The following is a 15,162-nucleotide window of genomic DNA, read 5'->3' as shown; positions in this document are numbered from 1 at the left end:
AAATGGAGGGGTAGTCTTGGCTCACCTTCTGAGGGGCACTGGATCCTGCCTGCCCCACTGCCTCCCTCCCAGGAATGCTGGCCTTATTGACATGTCCCCTTACCATCATTGCTGGTACAATGGGGATCACCTAAGTGGGAGATGCCAGGGACCTGCTTCAGAGCAGTCACTGACACTGAAATGACTAGTGTGAATTTTAGATTTACTCCACCCTGCTTAGTCTTCAGAATTTTAGCAACAAGGAATGTAGACACCCCCACTTAAGGATTAAGTGTGGGGGAGGAAGATCTATGACCCCTGTGTGCTAGCAAGTGGCAAATCAAAAACAACTGACTGACCCCCTGGGCTGTCTAAAGCCAAGTTTAAGCCACCATTGGTACATGTAAGGCACAGGAAGTGATGTAAAGAACTGCCTTTATATTTTGTGCCACTTCCTGTGAGAGGGAAATTGGGCAGTGGAACTTGACTTGGAGGAGCTCTAGCATGAGGCCTGAGATTGCTTCCCTGAGACAATCACATGGTGAGTGTTAAGGCTGACTCCCCCTTTCCTTGACCTTTCTGGAGGCACCAGCCTCCAAGGAGGCCCCTCATCTTGGAGGAGGCCTCACGGCTGGAAGCCGAGCTAGATTTAATCTTCTGGGAAGGCCTTTTGGCTGAGGCCTCTGAACTCCCCCTGGCTCAGGCAGGGTCAGAGCAGATCTTCTTCCCCTTTCCCTCTCTCTCCCTCATTCTTAATTTCTTCCTTCTATTATAAATAAACCACCATAAAATTCCATTCTGACTTGAGTATTTCATTGGGATTTAAATCCCTGGTGACCAACTAAAAAATATATTCAGTCTCAACCCTAAATTTTACCCTTTTACACTAGGGATCATCAGCAATCGTTTGGGATCTCAGAAGGGCAATGGGAGCACCGAGGGTGAGGAGCAAGAGCCAGAGACATCAGAAAAATCATTGTCCAGGCTGTGTGATGGGGAAATCTTATGCTGGTAATTAGGTGAGAGATGAGCAGTCCAAGTGTCAAACTAGCAGCAAGACATTAGGAGCAGCAAGGAAGGACCCTAATGTGTGAATTCTCTGTGGATTTATGGAAGCCTGAGGCCCTCCCCATTGAGCCTGTCCTCATGACAAGTAGGGTTCAATAAAACAATAACCACCATTGCTCCACCTGTGTAAGTCCAGGCCCACCTGCTCTGCACCCAATCCTTTGGAGAGGTGTCAGGGCATCTGGCCAAGATTTGTCTGCTAGAGGCAAAACTTGAACTTTGGTTTTCCTGACTCGGAGACCAACTCTTTTATTGCTTCCATGGGCCAGTTGATAGCAAACCCTCCTCCTCCCCCAAATGTGGGACTTACTCTCCCACAGATAGACACAGCTTTCATGAGAAGCTCCATCCTTTATAGGGCAATTATCAGCACTTCCCTACCCAAATGACCTTGTATTGATTCTGCCCGTGCTTCTTAGGTAACATGGGTCCTGTCCTGAGAAAATGTAGATAAGACGTGCTCCTTAGAGCCCAGTGGTAAGTCTGAGCTGCCTTTCCCCATTGGCCCTCTAGCTATTTGTGAGAGTGGGCTTGGGGATGGAATGTTTCTACCATTCCACCTTAGTAAACACCTTTGCTATGAGCTAAGTATGCTGTTAATAGGGACAGCTACTCTCTGAGGACCCAACCTGCAAGTTTGGGTGTAAAGTTGGGGGAGTAGCCCAGAAGGATGCCTACCAGGGGTCTGGCACCCTTTGGTGGTGGGCATAACACTATAGAAAAGACAGAATCAAACCCCTCTCTGGAGCTTTCTGTCAATGACACCATCATTGTCACCTTTTCCCAGCTAGGGCTGAAGTGCTTCTCCTGAATGCCATGCAAGAGCCCCTGGATAGTCTACATCTACTATACCTGCTAAAGGCAGGGTGCTACCCCCCTCACATGCCCAAGGGGGGAAGCCCAAGCAAAGGCATGGAACTGAGAGATGAGAGGATGATAGTCTAGTTTGGCTGGCACCCAGACTGAGTGAACCCTGCTGTGTGATGAGGCTGGCAAGGTTGGGAGGAGGGAGATTGCTACAAGTTCTCTAGATTTGTTGGAAATCTATAGAGATGCTGATGATTTATGTGGGTTTATTTTGTATCCTCTCACTTTGCTAAAGTTATGGCCATTAGCTTTATAGATGATTTTCTATGATTCTCTAAGTATTCCATCCTGAAAGAGTGAGTTGTTTCCTTATTGCCTTCTTTAATTCCTTCAATCTCTTTTTCTTCTCTAATTGCTAAAGCTAGCATTTCTAGTACAATGTCAAATAGTAGAGGTGATAATGGGCATCCTTGCTTCACTCCTGGTCTTACTGGGAAGGCTTCTAACTTATCCCCATTGCAGATGGTACTTGCTGATGTTTTTAGATAAATACTACTTATTATTTTGAGTAAAGGCCCTTTTATTCCTATGCTTTCTAGTGTTTTCAATAGGAATGAGTGTTGTGTTATATTTTGTCAAAGACTTTTTCTGCATCTATTGAGATAATCATATGATTTCTGTTAGCTTGGTTGTTGATATGGTTAATTATGCAGATGGTTTTCCTAATATTAAATCAGCTTTGCATTCCTACTATAAATCCCACCTGGTCATTGTGGATAATCCTTGTCATATATTGCTGTAGTCTCTTTGCTGGTATTTTATTTAAGATTTTTGCATCTATGTACATTAAAGAAATTGGACTATAATTTTCTGTTTTTAGTCTTCCTGGCTTAGGTATCAGTACCATATTTGTGTCATAAAAAGAATTTGGTAAAACTCCTTCATTTCTTACTTTGTCAAATAGCTTGTACAGTATTGGGATTAATTATTCTTTAAAAGTTTGAAAGAATTCACTTGTGAATCTGTCTGGCCCTTGCTGAAAGTTCACGATACTGTAATCAGCAGTTGTTTGGTTCAGGAAGCCATGGGGAACCAGAAGGTTTTCCAGGAACACAAAGATGTATTCAGAGCTGTGGAAGATTGTATGTAGAATTGGAGCCAATGATGACAGAGCTACAAGGTCAGTCATCAGAGGCTGCTCATCTAGTCCAAGTCCCTTGGTTTTACAGAGGAGAAATTTGGGGCCTGCAGACTTTTTCGTACCTGCAAAGGACAAAGCAAAGATAGTTTGAGTAGCTCACACTTAAGATATGTAAGGGTCTTTGGTGTAGTCAGACATGTAGGAGAACTATGATGGAGCAGTGTCCCAAAAAACCCAAGGAGGAGAGATTCCAGAAGGACGGAAGCGCCAGTGTCAAAGGCTGCAGAGGAATCTGCCAATAGGGGCCTGAGGTGATCAACAAGTGATCTCAGAGGGGATAATTTCAGTCTAGGGGTAACAAGTAGAACCCCATGGGAGGTGTGTGTGTGTATGTGTGTATGTGTGTGTGTGTAAATGCAGGAAACAGAAGCACCAACAGAGTTTTTCTCATGATTTTAGATGTGGAAGGGAGGAGCTGGAGCTGGAGAGGACCATAAGATCTGCTTCCCAAGTGGCCTGGTTCTAAGTTTCTCCCTTCCCTAATCCATCCTTTACAGGAAAACCAAACTAACCTTTCTTATCCAGAGACTCAAACTGTCCATTGCCTCCTGTAGTTTACAGGACAAAATATGAACTCCCCTTTGCACAATCCACATTCCTGTCAAACAGGACTGCAGGCTGTCCCTTGATTTCCCCTCCAACTCCACTGCCTCCCTACATTCCTCTAGGGCCTTACCTAGGCTGGAGATTTGGCATCCCAGGCTGTCCAGATAGTCCTTTGCCTTGAAAGTCCACATCAGGATATCTCCAGGAAACCTTCCGCTCTTGCCTTTCTGCTACCTCTCCCTCCTGGAGTTTTCTCATCTATCTAGTTGCCCCATCACTTTCTGCCTAGGATCCTGAGTGGGTTCCATCCATATCCCTAGTGCCTAAGATACGGACCAACCCTGTGTTAGTGAACCTATGGCACACGTGGTGGAGGAGGCTGCTCCCCTCCCCCTTTCCACACTCAGCTTGACGACATTTCTCCCATCACCCACCCCTCTGCCTAGAAACCCAATAAGAATGCTTCTTCACCACTCTTCTGCCTTGGCTCCAAGACAGAAGGTAAGGGTTTTATTTAAAAAAAAAAAAAGAATGCTTCTTCCCTCCCCTGTCTGAGGCAAGACAGGGGACTCAGATGCAGTGTTAAGTTTGCAGTTTGGGTACTTGGACTCTAAAAGGTTTGCCATCACTGGTCTAGCCCATAGTAGACATTTAATTAAGCTTTCTGTTATTTAAATCCTTTGATATTTGAAATGACTGGGCTATAGAATAGGCCTGGACAATTCTGTTACTGTATAGGAAACTTTTTCCTTTCATAGTACTGGAGTTGAATTATTAGGTGAAAGTCAGAGAATTTTAGGGGCGAAGGGCCCTTTTCATCCCCCCATTCCTGGTACAAAGCGTGCTCTAGAAAGGGGACACTCAAATATTATGAAGTGACAGATACATTCATGCATGAAGTCTTTATTGAGCACCTAGAGGGTACACGACCTGTTCTTAATGCCCTATGGAGTAGGGAGTTCTAGGGAGGCAGAAAACATGGCAGAATTTGGGGCCTTCTCCCCAGTGGTGGGGGGCATCCATGGAAAGATGTTTCTCTGTTTAACTGGTCAGAGGTCAGGGTCCTTGCCTGTAAGAGCCTACAAAGGATGTGTGAGGAGTCGTCCCTTTCTTCTCAATCTCCTAGGTTGATATCTTGCAAAGAGATATGCCATCCAGCTTAATTTCTGTCACTCTCCATGCACTTTCCACCCTGGGCTGAACTGTTCTGCACTCTCAGCCCTCCAGGTTCCCAGACAGACAAGGTCCCCTTGTATGGAGTTAGGTGGCCAAGAGAGTCAAGCTTGAGGAAATGTGCATCAACATGGTTGTGTAAGGCCCCCTGCATAGCTGCATTAGATGGCATGTTGGTTTGCAAAGGAATTGTTCTGGGTCTACAAGAACATCCCTTAGAGCAACTCAAGAAGGCTAAGCTTGAAATCAAAACAACTGAGGTATCACCTCACACCCAGAAGATTGGCTAATGTGACAGCAAAGGAAAGTAATGAATGCTGGAGGGGATGTGGCAAAGTTGGGACATTAATGCACTGCTGGTGGAGTTGTGAATTGATCCAACCATTCTGGAGGGCAATCTGGAACTATGCACAAAGGGCAATAAAAGACTATCTGCCCTTTGATCCAGCCATAACACTGCTGGGTTTGTACCCCAAAGAAATGAGAAAGACTTGTACAAGAATATTCACAGCTGCGCTCTTTGTGGTGGCCAAAAATTGGACAATGAGGGGATGCCCTTCAGTTGGGGAATGGCTGAACAAATTGTGGTGGTATATGTTGGTGATGGGATACTATTGTGCTCAAAGGAATAATAAAGTGGAGGAATTCCATGAAGACTGGAACAACCTCCAGGAAGTGATACAGAGTGAGAGGAGCAGAACTACACTGTGGTACAATCGAACGTAATGGACTTCTCCATTAGTGGCAATGCAGTGATCCAAACAACTTGGAGGGATCTACGAGATCACTATCCACATTCAGAGGAAAAACTGTGGGAGTAGAAACACAGAAGAAAAACAACTGCTTGAATACATGTGTTGAAGGCATATTATTGGGGATGTAGATTCTAAATGAACATCTTGGTGTAAACAACAACATGGAGATGGGTTCTGATCAAGGACACATGTAATACCCAATGAAATTGTGTTTTGGCTGTGGGAAGAGTGGGTGGAGGGGAAGGAGGGAAATAATGTGATTATTGTAACCAAGGAATAATGTTCTAAATTGACTAAATAAACTTATTCAAATGGGAAAAAAATAAACCTTAAAAAAAAAAGGCTAAGCTTGACTGAGGCTTTGAGGGGCATCTTAAAGAGGGCCAGGAGGACTTTCTTCCCCCAAAAGGACCTTCCACTGGTTTTGTAGAGGTGTGTTACAATCCTCCAGGTGTTAGAATACACAAACTCATTAGTTTGAACTACATTCACACAAGCCAATAACCTCTTCTCTGAAACACAGTTTATTAAGAGTTGTTATCAGAGATTTGATTAGTTTTTTAAAAAGACTTCTTTTCCCTCCTTAAAATCTAGACATAAATGAACACTTCCTTGCACCATCATTGCCTATTCTGACTATTCCAGGATATCTATCCTTCTATGAAGGAAGGTATGTTGATGCACTTTGAGGACACCTAGGATCTAATAGGAAAGTTTACTTTTTTCAGTTCTCTCCTCAAAATTCATCAAATATCTCCCCAATAAAAAAGTTGGCAAATCAAAGGGAGAGTTTCAAGATATTTCTTAGACTTCTCTTCATTATCCACTTTTTCTTCTAGTGCCCTTCTTGGCCAATGACAGGGGCCCAGAGGTTTCCTCCTCTGAGGGTACTCTTTAAATCAATGGTTCATTTTGTGGCCATTCTTATGGCACTCTCTCCTCCAGTGGCCTTCTTGACCACACATTAGACAAGGGCCCAGAAGATTCCTCTTTTGTGGGCACTCTTCAAACCAATGACATTTAAAGCAGAAGCCCCCCTTTTGGGCATTAGATATGAGGGTAGCCAAAATTTAAGCCTGTTCTCTGTTCCTTGCTCTACTAAGGTTCAGCCCCTGTTATTAAACACCCTGAAAGTGGTCTCTAAAAGTTGAAATTGTAGAATCTGAGGTCCCATAGGCAATTTTCAAGTTATTTTCTGATATCTGGGGCAAATTGGCCAATTAAGCACATGCCCAGGATGGTGGCACCTTCAGGGGATTTGAGATCTAAGTTAGAACATCTTTTAATTTTTTTAACTAGTCTTCTTTGGAAAAGGGCAGAATTTTCTTGTTCGGGCAGTAAGCTCTTTAAGTTTTTCTTGTTTCTTCACTCCTTTTTCATTTCCTCCATGAGACAGGTAAGCCAATGATTTCTTTTGCCCCTGCCATGGTGGTTTCCCACAGACTAATTCTGGATTAGCCACAAAATCCCTACTGCCTCAGGCAGGTATAGACCAGCTTGATGGTCTCGGCCATGTCAATCCCAATTTTTTGAACCAAGACCTATATCTTTTTTCTTCTTCTTCTCTATAGTACCACAGGATGAAAGAATGTTAACATTGCCCCAAGGTTGGTCAAATTATAAGACCACCCATCACCTTAAAATTCTCAACAAATTTAGTGGAGTTCTCTGAATATCTCCCCAATTTCTCTTTGATTTGGGAGAGGTTGGTCATGGAGAAAGGAACTTGTACTTCTAATTCCATGGTTCTGAGGAAGGTTAAGGGCTTCTACTTCTATTCCAGGGGCTCAAAATTGGGCCTAGATAGGAAGAACAGGGCAGCAGTGGGTTCACTAAGATATAACAGGCTCCAGCCTCAGATACGAGTGATAGGGTTGGAGGGGCCATGGGAGCGCTAGGCTGGTTAGAAAGGAATCAGTCATCAAGTAAGTGAGGAGCCTCATCAGGCTCAAATTTCACCAAACACATGCAGAAATAACCCAAAAGGAATTCCCAGGGAATTGAGGGATACTGACCTATAGAAAAGCCAATAAAGCCTAGTTCCTATGTCTTTCCTCCCAGCTCTTCTCCCAACCTTCCTGGGTACTGGGAGGCACCAGTCACAAGAAAGAACAAGGAAGGCTTACCTTTCCTTTTCCTTCCTCAGGACTAACTCTAGCACAGGGTCCCGTGGCAAAACACACAGAATGTCCTCTGGCTCGAGCAACTTACCAGTCGTAGAGGCCAGTGAAGAACTTGCCAGCCATAGAGGCCAAATCCTCCCCACCCCTCCCCCAAGAGTGCGCGGTATTGGAAGGTGGCAGGCATGAGAGGAAAGAAAGGGGGTCAGAAGGAAATGGATTAAGTCTGAGCCGAAAACAGTGTCCTTATGGGCCACCAAATAAATGATGTGGGATAATAGTTGATCCTGGGTCGTTCTCGGAAGACTCAGCCTCAGATCTTCTGTAAAATGGGGTTTTATTGTGGGTCTGGGGGCAACACACCGCATGGGCTCCTCTAGGGTGTAAATGTGTGCTGGGAGTGTGCCCCGTCCCCTAAAGCTAACCCGCCGGGGCGTGGGGAGGTAATTAGGAGAAGACGGCGGTGAAGCGGTCTGGACTTTGACAGCTAAACCCATTTCCGGGATGGAGAAGCTGAGGATCCGATGGAGAACCGCTCCGGACTCAGGAATTTGCGTGTATGCCCACATCTTCCCCAACCAATCATGGCCCTGGGTGGGGCAGCTATCCCATGACGTCACGCGACGGCCGTTTCTAACCCTTCTCCCGCCCCTACGCGAGGATGAGAAATGCGCATGCGCACGTCGTAGGTCCTGGGCGTCGCATGACGACACGCCGGCCCTCTCCAGACGCCTCTTCCCGTCATTCTCCGCCACAGAAAGGGCGGGGGGAAGGGGGGGTAAGCGTGGGGCGGCCTGACGACATGTACGTCATTTACGTCACGTTAGCGTTTCTTGACGGTCCCCAAAGCTGCTGTGACCCTCACCTAAGCAGCCTTTGGGTCTGTGGCTGGCTTCACGTCTCCCCGTGTTTCTCCCGCCCTTGCCATGGCAGAGAGTTATGGAGGAGGACGGGCCGAGCTGAGCCCCGCAGCAGGCCCCGGCAGAGGCTGCTAGCGGCCATCTTGAGGCGGCCGGAGCCCTGCGCGCGCTCCTGCCCGAGCTCCCATCTCGGGCCCCGCCCCCTAACCCCTCCCCCGAGGCCAGGCGTGCGCGCCCCTACTATGGCCTTTTCCGCCTCGGCCCAATCGTGCGCGCCCCCGAAGACGGCCGGCTCCTGGCCCCGGCTGGACGCGGCCGGGCGTGCGCGTTCCCGGGCCTCCTCCCCCGCCCTCCCCCACCGTGGTTGGCCGCCGGAGCTGGAGCCGCGGGCGCCCCGCGCGCTGTGGGAGCGGAGCGGGAGGGGCGGGGGAGGAGGCGGAGGAGGGAGGGAGGGAGCGGGGAGGGAGGGGGAGGGGGCCGAGACAAAGCGGCCGCTAATGAATGGGGACCGGGATCCGGATCCGGCTGCTCCTCCTCCTCCTCCGCCTCCTGCAGCCGGGCCGCCGGGCCGAGGCCGGGGCCGGAGACCGCCGCGGAGGTGAGTGGGGGAGGGGCGGGGGGTGGGGGGGGCTTCCAACCCCCCTCCCCCGGGGCCCCGGGCCCCCATTGTTTGCGGCTTCGACCCGGCCCGGCCCGGCCGCCACGCGGCCCGGCGCCTTGACAGCTGCCCTGGGCCGCGGGGAGGTGGCGCCCGCTGGGGGGGGTGGGTCGGGACCCCGTGGGCAGTCCCCCACCGAGCCCGCTCGGACCCAGACTCGGCCCGACCCGTTCGGCGTCCGGGGTAGGGGTGGGGGAGGGGGCGTCCTTCCGTCGGTCGGTCCGGCAGTCCGACGGTGCCGGGCACCCCGCAGTGGGCCCCAGGGCAGCCGGCAGGGGTTGGTGCATCCCTTGGGGTCCCCTGCCCCGGGGGAGCTCGCCCGCCTGGGCCAGGCTGGGGTCCGGGGGCCCGGGAGAAAGGAAGTGAGTGAGTGTGGTGAATGGGGGCAGCAAGTGGAGTTCTCTCTGGTCGCTTCTACTCGGGAAATACAGAAATACTGGTCCTTGGGTGGGGGGCGGGGGGGGGTTCCTGAGCCGGGCTTCGTGACCCGGGCATGTCCTGGAGTCTTTAACCACCCCCAACGCCCCCCCCCCCCAAACAATCTCCCATCCGGAACAAACTTCAGCGACATTGATCGCTGCCTCTTGTGGAAAGAGAAGAGGCTGGGCACGCTCTGCTGGTCCCCGGGGGGCAGGTGCATGGGGATGAGGCGGGGCGAGCGCCATAAAGACCCAAGAGCGGGGCTCTCCTGTGGGGGGAGAAAGTGTCCGCCGGGCTGCGAGGCAGTGGGACTGACCCCAGTCTCAACTAGTTGGGTCTGGGCTTGGGGGTGGGGCCTCGCCCACCCGAGGGAGGAAGTTAGCTGCCACCGGAGGGATGGTCCCCCGAAGGGCACAGAGGATTCCCAGGCGGCTGGAGCCTGCGCTCCCCTGCCCGCAGGCCTGACTTCCCCTGCTAACACCGCCGTCCCGTCTCGGTGTTTCAGATCCTGTGCGGACATATGGTCGGGAAAGTGGAGAAGTGTGGGCGATGAAGCCGAGGCACCGGGAGAAGATGCTGAGTAAGTGTTCCTGCCCTTTGTTTGGGGAGCCGCCGGGCATCGCCAGGTGGGAAGGCCCAGAGCTGCCCAAGTTTTGTAATGGCCTAGACTCTGACCCCTGAAGCTGGCGAGCCCACGTGCTTCCTGGCTGCCCTGCCCGGACCCCTGTGCCAGTGAAGCGCATGCGCTCTCGTGTTGTCCCAGGCCTCTCCGGGTAGGATCCTTCTCCCAGAATGGTGCCCAGTATGCAGTGTTCTGCCCCAGGAGGCCCCCACCTGTGCAGCCAGGAGGGCGTGGCGGTTCTCAGACCATTCCTGCTTCTTCCCTGGGAGGTCCTGGCCCCTTCATGCCTCTTCATTGGCCCCGCCAGAGTCTGGTTTTTGCGCAGTTGTGTTTTAGGAGGCTCCACTTGGGGACTCTCCTTGGTGAAGGCGGCTAAACAAAGCACAGAATCTTCTAACGTTTGGTGGCCATGCCTGCCAAACACTATAGAACAGGCTGGAAAAACCTGTTGGTGTGGCCACCTATAGAAACCGTTGATAGAGCATCCACACTTGATTCTCACGCTTTTGAACCTGTGCAGCTCGGTTCCCCTTCTTTGTCCCCCTTTCTGGTGCTCCCCTCGGAAGGGCCGGGGTCCCTGGCTTAGTTCCAGGCCTGCTCTGGGCCGCTCCCCTTGGGGGGAGAGGACTCCAAGAAAACCTCCCTCTCCTGCCTCCACAGCCGCTGCGCTGACATTGCTCCCTGCGCCTGTCCCTTAGGTGGACCCTCTTTTTCGCTGCTATTCCGTCTAAATCCACAGAATTGGGTTTGAAGCCTTCTGACCAGGCGAGAGAGGATTTGAGTCTGTCTTTGTTTGGCTGGGACTGGGAGCGGGTGTGCTCCGATAGACGGTCACTTATTCTACCAGCCAGTTTGGATGGCTGAAATGGAAAAACCTGGGCCCAGCTTCCCGCGCAGGGGGAGGAGAGGGCCCGGGAACACCTTTCTGGCCCCTCTTGGCCCGACGCCGTCCCTGGGGGAGTGGAGGCCTGCCTCGATTTGGGGAACAAGAAGAAAAATGGACGGCACCATCCCGAGGCCTGGTATTTGACCCAGAACATGCCCAGGGCAGAACAGGGACCGAATGACCTTCCCTGGGCACTGTTTGCTTGCTTTGGAATGCACTTTGTTACTAAGGTAGCCTTATCAGACTCTGAACGAGCTCCTCTCCTCTCCTGTTCCAGAAGGCCGGGCTTGCATTGGGTCCTCACTGCTCTGAGGGCTCGGGCTAGCGGACCTCGGGTTGGGCTCCTTCCTGGCTCTGGCCCTGGGCCGACCCTCCCTCACCAGGGAAGATAGGAAGGGGCAGCGGTCAGCTCGTTGACTTCTCTGCCCGTAAACAAGGCCTGAGTTTGCGTTCACCTCACTAGGAAAGAATGTGATCTACCAGTTTGAACCAGGCTGGCCAGGGGCAGGCAAACTCAGCCGGGTTTGTGTCAGAAGGCTCTCATTTGCTGGGCGCTTGGACCGAGGCAGCCCAGGCTTGGATGCTCCGGCTGCGAAGTGGACCAGAAAAGGAAACTGCCAGAAAGTGTGTTTGGGGAGATTCGTTTAACATTCCTAAAGTATTTTGGTTGGGAAAAAACATGGAAAGAAAACTTTTTTACCCAGGATCTCTTGAGAGAAGATAAACCTTGAGGGAGCAGAAGGGATTTCATTGGTTGTTGGTGCAGGGAAACTTCTTCTATAGGGCTAGTCTGGACTGGACTCCTTTTGACTCCTGATTGCATGGCGTTCCCTGGGCACAAGCTCTTCAGCAGCAAGGCTACAGGTCTGAGGCTGCAGAGGCCGATAGGAATTAAAGGCCTGCGTGCGTGGTCTCTGCTCAGGAGAATGCTGGCTTTGGGACTTCCACGGGGGAATTATTTGGAACGCGCATTCTTAAGACCAATGTGTGAAAAGGTACATTCTCCTCCACCAATGTGCATACAGCCTGGGGCCCCCAGTGCCACGGTCCCTGTGGCTGGCCAGAGGCTGCAATCTGGGCTGTCTACGACATGGACCCGTAAAGGGGCGGCAGGCTCCTGGTCCACTTGGGCTGGGACAGGTGGAAGGAACACTTCATGAAATACGAATGCCTGAGACTTCCCTTTCCCCAGGATGCAAGGATTTTGTTGGCTTCTTCAACTTGGAATTTTAAAAAGTTATTGATGACTTTTTGTGCTTGGGATCAAGTTTGATAGACTTTATTTCATTTTTTGTGGTTTCAGTTTGCCCCCTTTTTGTCCCCTTGGCCGTCATTGAAGAGCAGAAAATGATCTGAGGGTGTCTGGTCTGGTTTATGTGTTTAATGCTTCCCTCCCCCTGCTTTAGGAAGGCTATCCCAGGGATTATATCCCCGAGCAGGCCCGGCTGATGACCTGTAAACGGGGTCACACTGTGTTTGAGGGGGCTCTTCATCTTGATTTTTTCCCCTTTGTTTACTGATACGTGTTATTCCAAGGAGATCCCTTTACCAGCTCCCGGCACTGACCCCAACAAAACAGACCTGGTCTTGGGGGCCGGGGGGAGAGGGGGGGCTTGGAATAGTGAGAGAATGGGAATTCTCAGTCTAAGCTCCAGGCCCTGGAAAGCAGGTGTCCTTTTGTGCCAGGACAGTCTTGCAAACCCTTTCCAGAATTAGGGTTTGTTTTGTTTTAGTAAATACAGGAAATGTTACATTTCAGGGAGAGTTTGATGAAAACAAAGATATAATCTGCCCTTCCAAGCCCACAAGCCCCTAGTCTCCAGAAGTCCAGGTAACCCTAACCCATCCCCAGCAGCCCTGATGGGTTTGAGGATATCATGGCCCTCTTTGAGACTAACAGTGCTGAATACTTCACAAGTATTCTCTCATTGGACCCTTACCACAACCTTGCAAGGGAGGGGCTCTTAGGAACCCCATTGTTTAGTTAAGGAAACTGAGGCAAATAGCCCCTGGACCTGGCACTGAAGGAGGAGAGATTGGTGTCCATCAGCTGGGACGTGCCAACCCAGATGATATGCTGAGTGCCTTGTGGACATGGCCATGAACTGTGGTCCCTGTTCTAAGGATAGAGCATTCGTGGTGATGCTGTGGAGGGACTGACAGGAAGTGCTCCAGGAATCCAGAGTAGGGATGAGTGGGCATCCCTGAGATCAGAGCACAGGGGACCCCAAGGGTCTCCACTCAACACTCAGTACCCTGCTTCCTGCCTGGCTCCGGAGTCTCTGAAATACCTTTCCTTTCTGCTTGGAGACACTTAAATGAACCATCCTTGTAGTTCATGACCACAGTCTTCAGGGAAACTCTAGAGGGAGCTCCCCACCTTTTATTTTTATTTATTTATTTTTTTTGCAGACTCTTTTTTTTTTGTCATTTCCAAACATTATTCATTGGAAACAAAGATCATTTTCTTTTCTTCCCTCCCCTCCCTCCCACCACCTCTCCCATAGCCGAAGCGCAATTCCACTGGGTATCACATGTGTTCTTGATTCAAACCCATTTCCATGTTTTTGGTATTTGCATTAGAGTGTTCATTTAGAGTCTCTCCTCAGTTGTATCCCCTCCACCTCTGTAGTCAAGCAGTTGCTTTTCATCGGTGTTTTTACTCCCACAGTTTTTCTTCTGCTTGTGGATAGTGTTTTTTAGATCCCTGCAGATTGTTCAGGGACATTGAATTGCCACTAATGGAGAAGTCCATCACCTTCGATTGTACCACAATGTATCAGTCTCTGTGTACAATGTTTTCCTGGTTCTGCTCCTTTTGGTCTGCATCACTTCCTGGAGGTTGTTCCAGTTCCCATGGAATTCCTCCACTTTATTATTCCTTTTAGCACAATAGTATTCCATCACCAACATATACCACAATTTGTTCAGCCATTCTCCAATTGAAGGGCATCCCCTCATTTTCCAATTTTTGGCCACCACAAAGAGTGCAGCTATGAATATTCTTGTACAGGTCTTTTTCCTTATTATCTCTTTGGGGTACAAGCCCAGCAGTGCTATGGCTGGATCAAAGGGCAGACATTCTTTTATCGCCCTTTGGGCATAGTTCCAAATTGCCCTCCAGAATGGTTGGATTAATTCACAACTCCACCAGCAATTAATTAGTGTCCCTACTTTGCCACATCCCCTCCAGCATTCATTACTTTCCATAGCTGTTATGTTAGCCAATCTGCTAGGTGTGAGGTGATACTTCAGAGTTGTTTTGATTTGCATCTCTCTGATTATAAGAGATTTAGAACACTTCTTCATGTGCTTATTAATAGTTTTGATTTCTTTGGCTGAGAACTGCCTGTTCATGTCCCTTGCCCATTTATCAATTGGAGAATGGCTTGATTTTTTGTACAATTGATTTAGCTCTTTGTAAATTTGAGTAATTAAACCTTTGTCAGAGGTTTTTATGAAGATTGTTTCCCAATTTGTTGCTACCCTTCTGATTTTAGTTACATTGGTTTGTTTGTACAAAAACTTTTTAATTTGATGTAGTCAAAATTATTTATTTTACATTTTGTGACTCTTTCTAAGTCTTGCTTGGTTTTAAAATCTTTCCCTTCTGAAAGGTCTAACAGGTATACTATTCTGTATTCACCTAATTTACTTATAGTTTCCTTCTTTATGTTCAAGTCATTCACCCATTCTGAATTTATCTTGGTGTAGGGTGTGAGGTGTTGATCCAAACCTAATCTCTCCCACACTGTCTTCCAATTTTCCCAGCAGTTTTTATCAAATAATGGATTTTTGTCCCAAAAGCTGGGGTCTTTGGGTTTGTCATAAATTGTCTTGCTGAGATCATTTACGCCAAGTCTATTCCACTGATCCTCCTTTCTGTCTCTTAGCCAGTACCAAATTGTTTTGATAACCACTGCTTTATAGTATAGTTTGAGATCTGGGACTGCAAGTCCTCTTTCCTTTGCATTTTTTCCTTCTTTTTGTCAGTTGATGCCCAATAGATTTGGCTCCACCCTCTTACTTTCACCCTATGTGTATCTACCTTTCTCATATGTGTTTCT

The 15,162-nt window shown here is 49.2% G+C and overlaps 1 protein-coding gene and 1 long non-coding RNA gene across 6 annotated transcripts in view; one reads left to right on the top strand and one right to left on the bottom strand.

Moving 5' to 3' along the window:
* Positions 1 to 2,656: 2,656 nt before the first annotated feature.
* LOC103102120 (uncharacterized) lies at positions 2,657 to 8,432 on the bottom strand. Its single transcript, XR_008911958.1, has 2 exons — positions 3,732 to 8,432; positions 2,657 to 3,117 (listed from the first exon to the last, which is right to left on the bottom strand). It is a non-coding gene; the product is annotated as an uncharacterized LOC103102120 (long non-coding RNA).
* A 4-nt stretch (positions 8,433 to 8,436) lies between these two features.
* The window catches only part of ZBED4 (zinc finger BED-type containing 4), a 48,083-nt gene continuing 41,357 nt past the window's right edge, over positions 8,437 to 15,162 (top strand). The window contains exons 1-3 of one of the 5 annotated variants that reach the window (XM_056797595.1): positions 8,437 to 9,107; positions 10,093 to 10,167; positions 10,908 to 15,145. In XM_056797595.1, coding sequence (XP_056653573.1) covers positions 8,452 to 9,107; positions 10,093 to 10,167; positions 10,908 to 11,073 — 897 coding nt within the window. In that variant the 5' untranslated portion in view covers positions 8,437 to 8,451 and the 3' untranslated portion in view covers positions 11,074 to 15,145. Of the gene's footprint in view, positions 9,108 to 9,407; positions 9,530 to 10,092; positions 10,168 to 10,869; positions 15,146 to 15,162 lie in introns of those variants that run through there. The other 4 variants (XM_056797597.1, XM_056797596.1, XM_001376024.4 and 1 more) reach the window with 4 other exon arrangements.

The sequence above is a fragment of the Monodelphis domestica genome, chromosome 5 (genome assembly GCF_027887165.1).
Source record: "Monodelphis domestica isolate mMonDom1 chromosome 5, mMonDom1.pri, whole genome shotgun sequence".
Classification (NCBI taxonomy): domain Eukaryota; kingdom Metazoa; phylum Chordata; class Mammalia; order Didelphimorphia; family Didelphidae; genus Monodelphis; species Monodelphis domestica.
The sequence above is the reverse complement of the archived record's forward strand: the minus strand, read 5'-3'. Positions and strand labels throughout refer to the sequence as shown.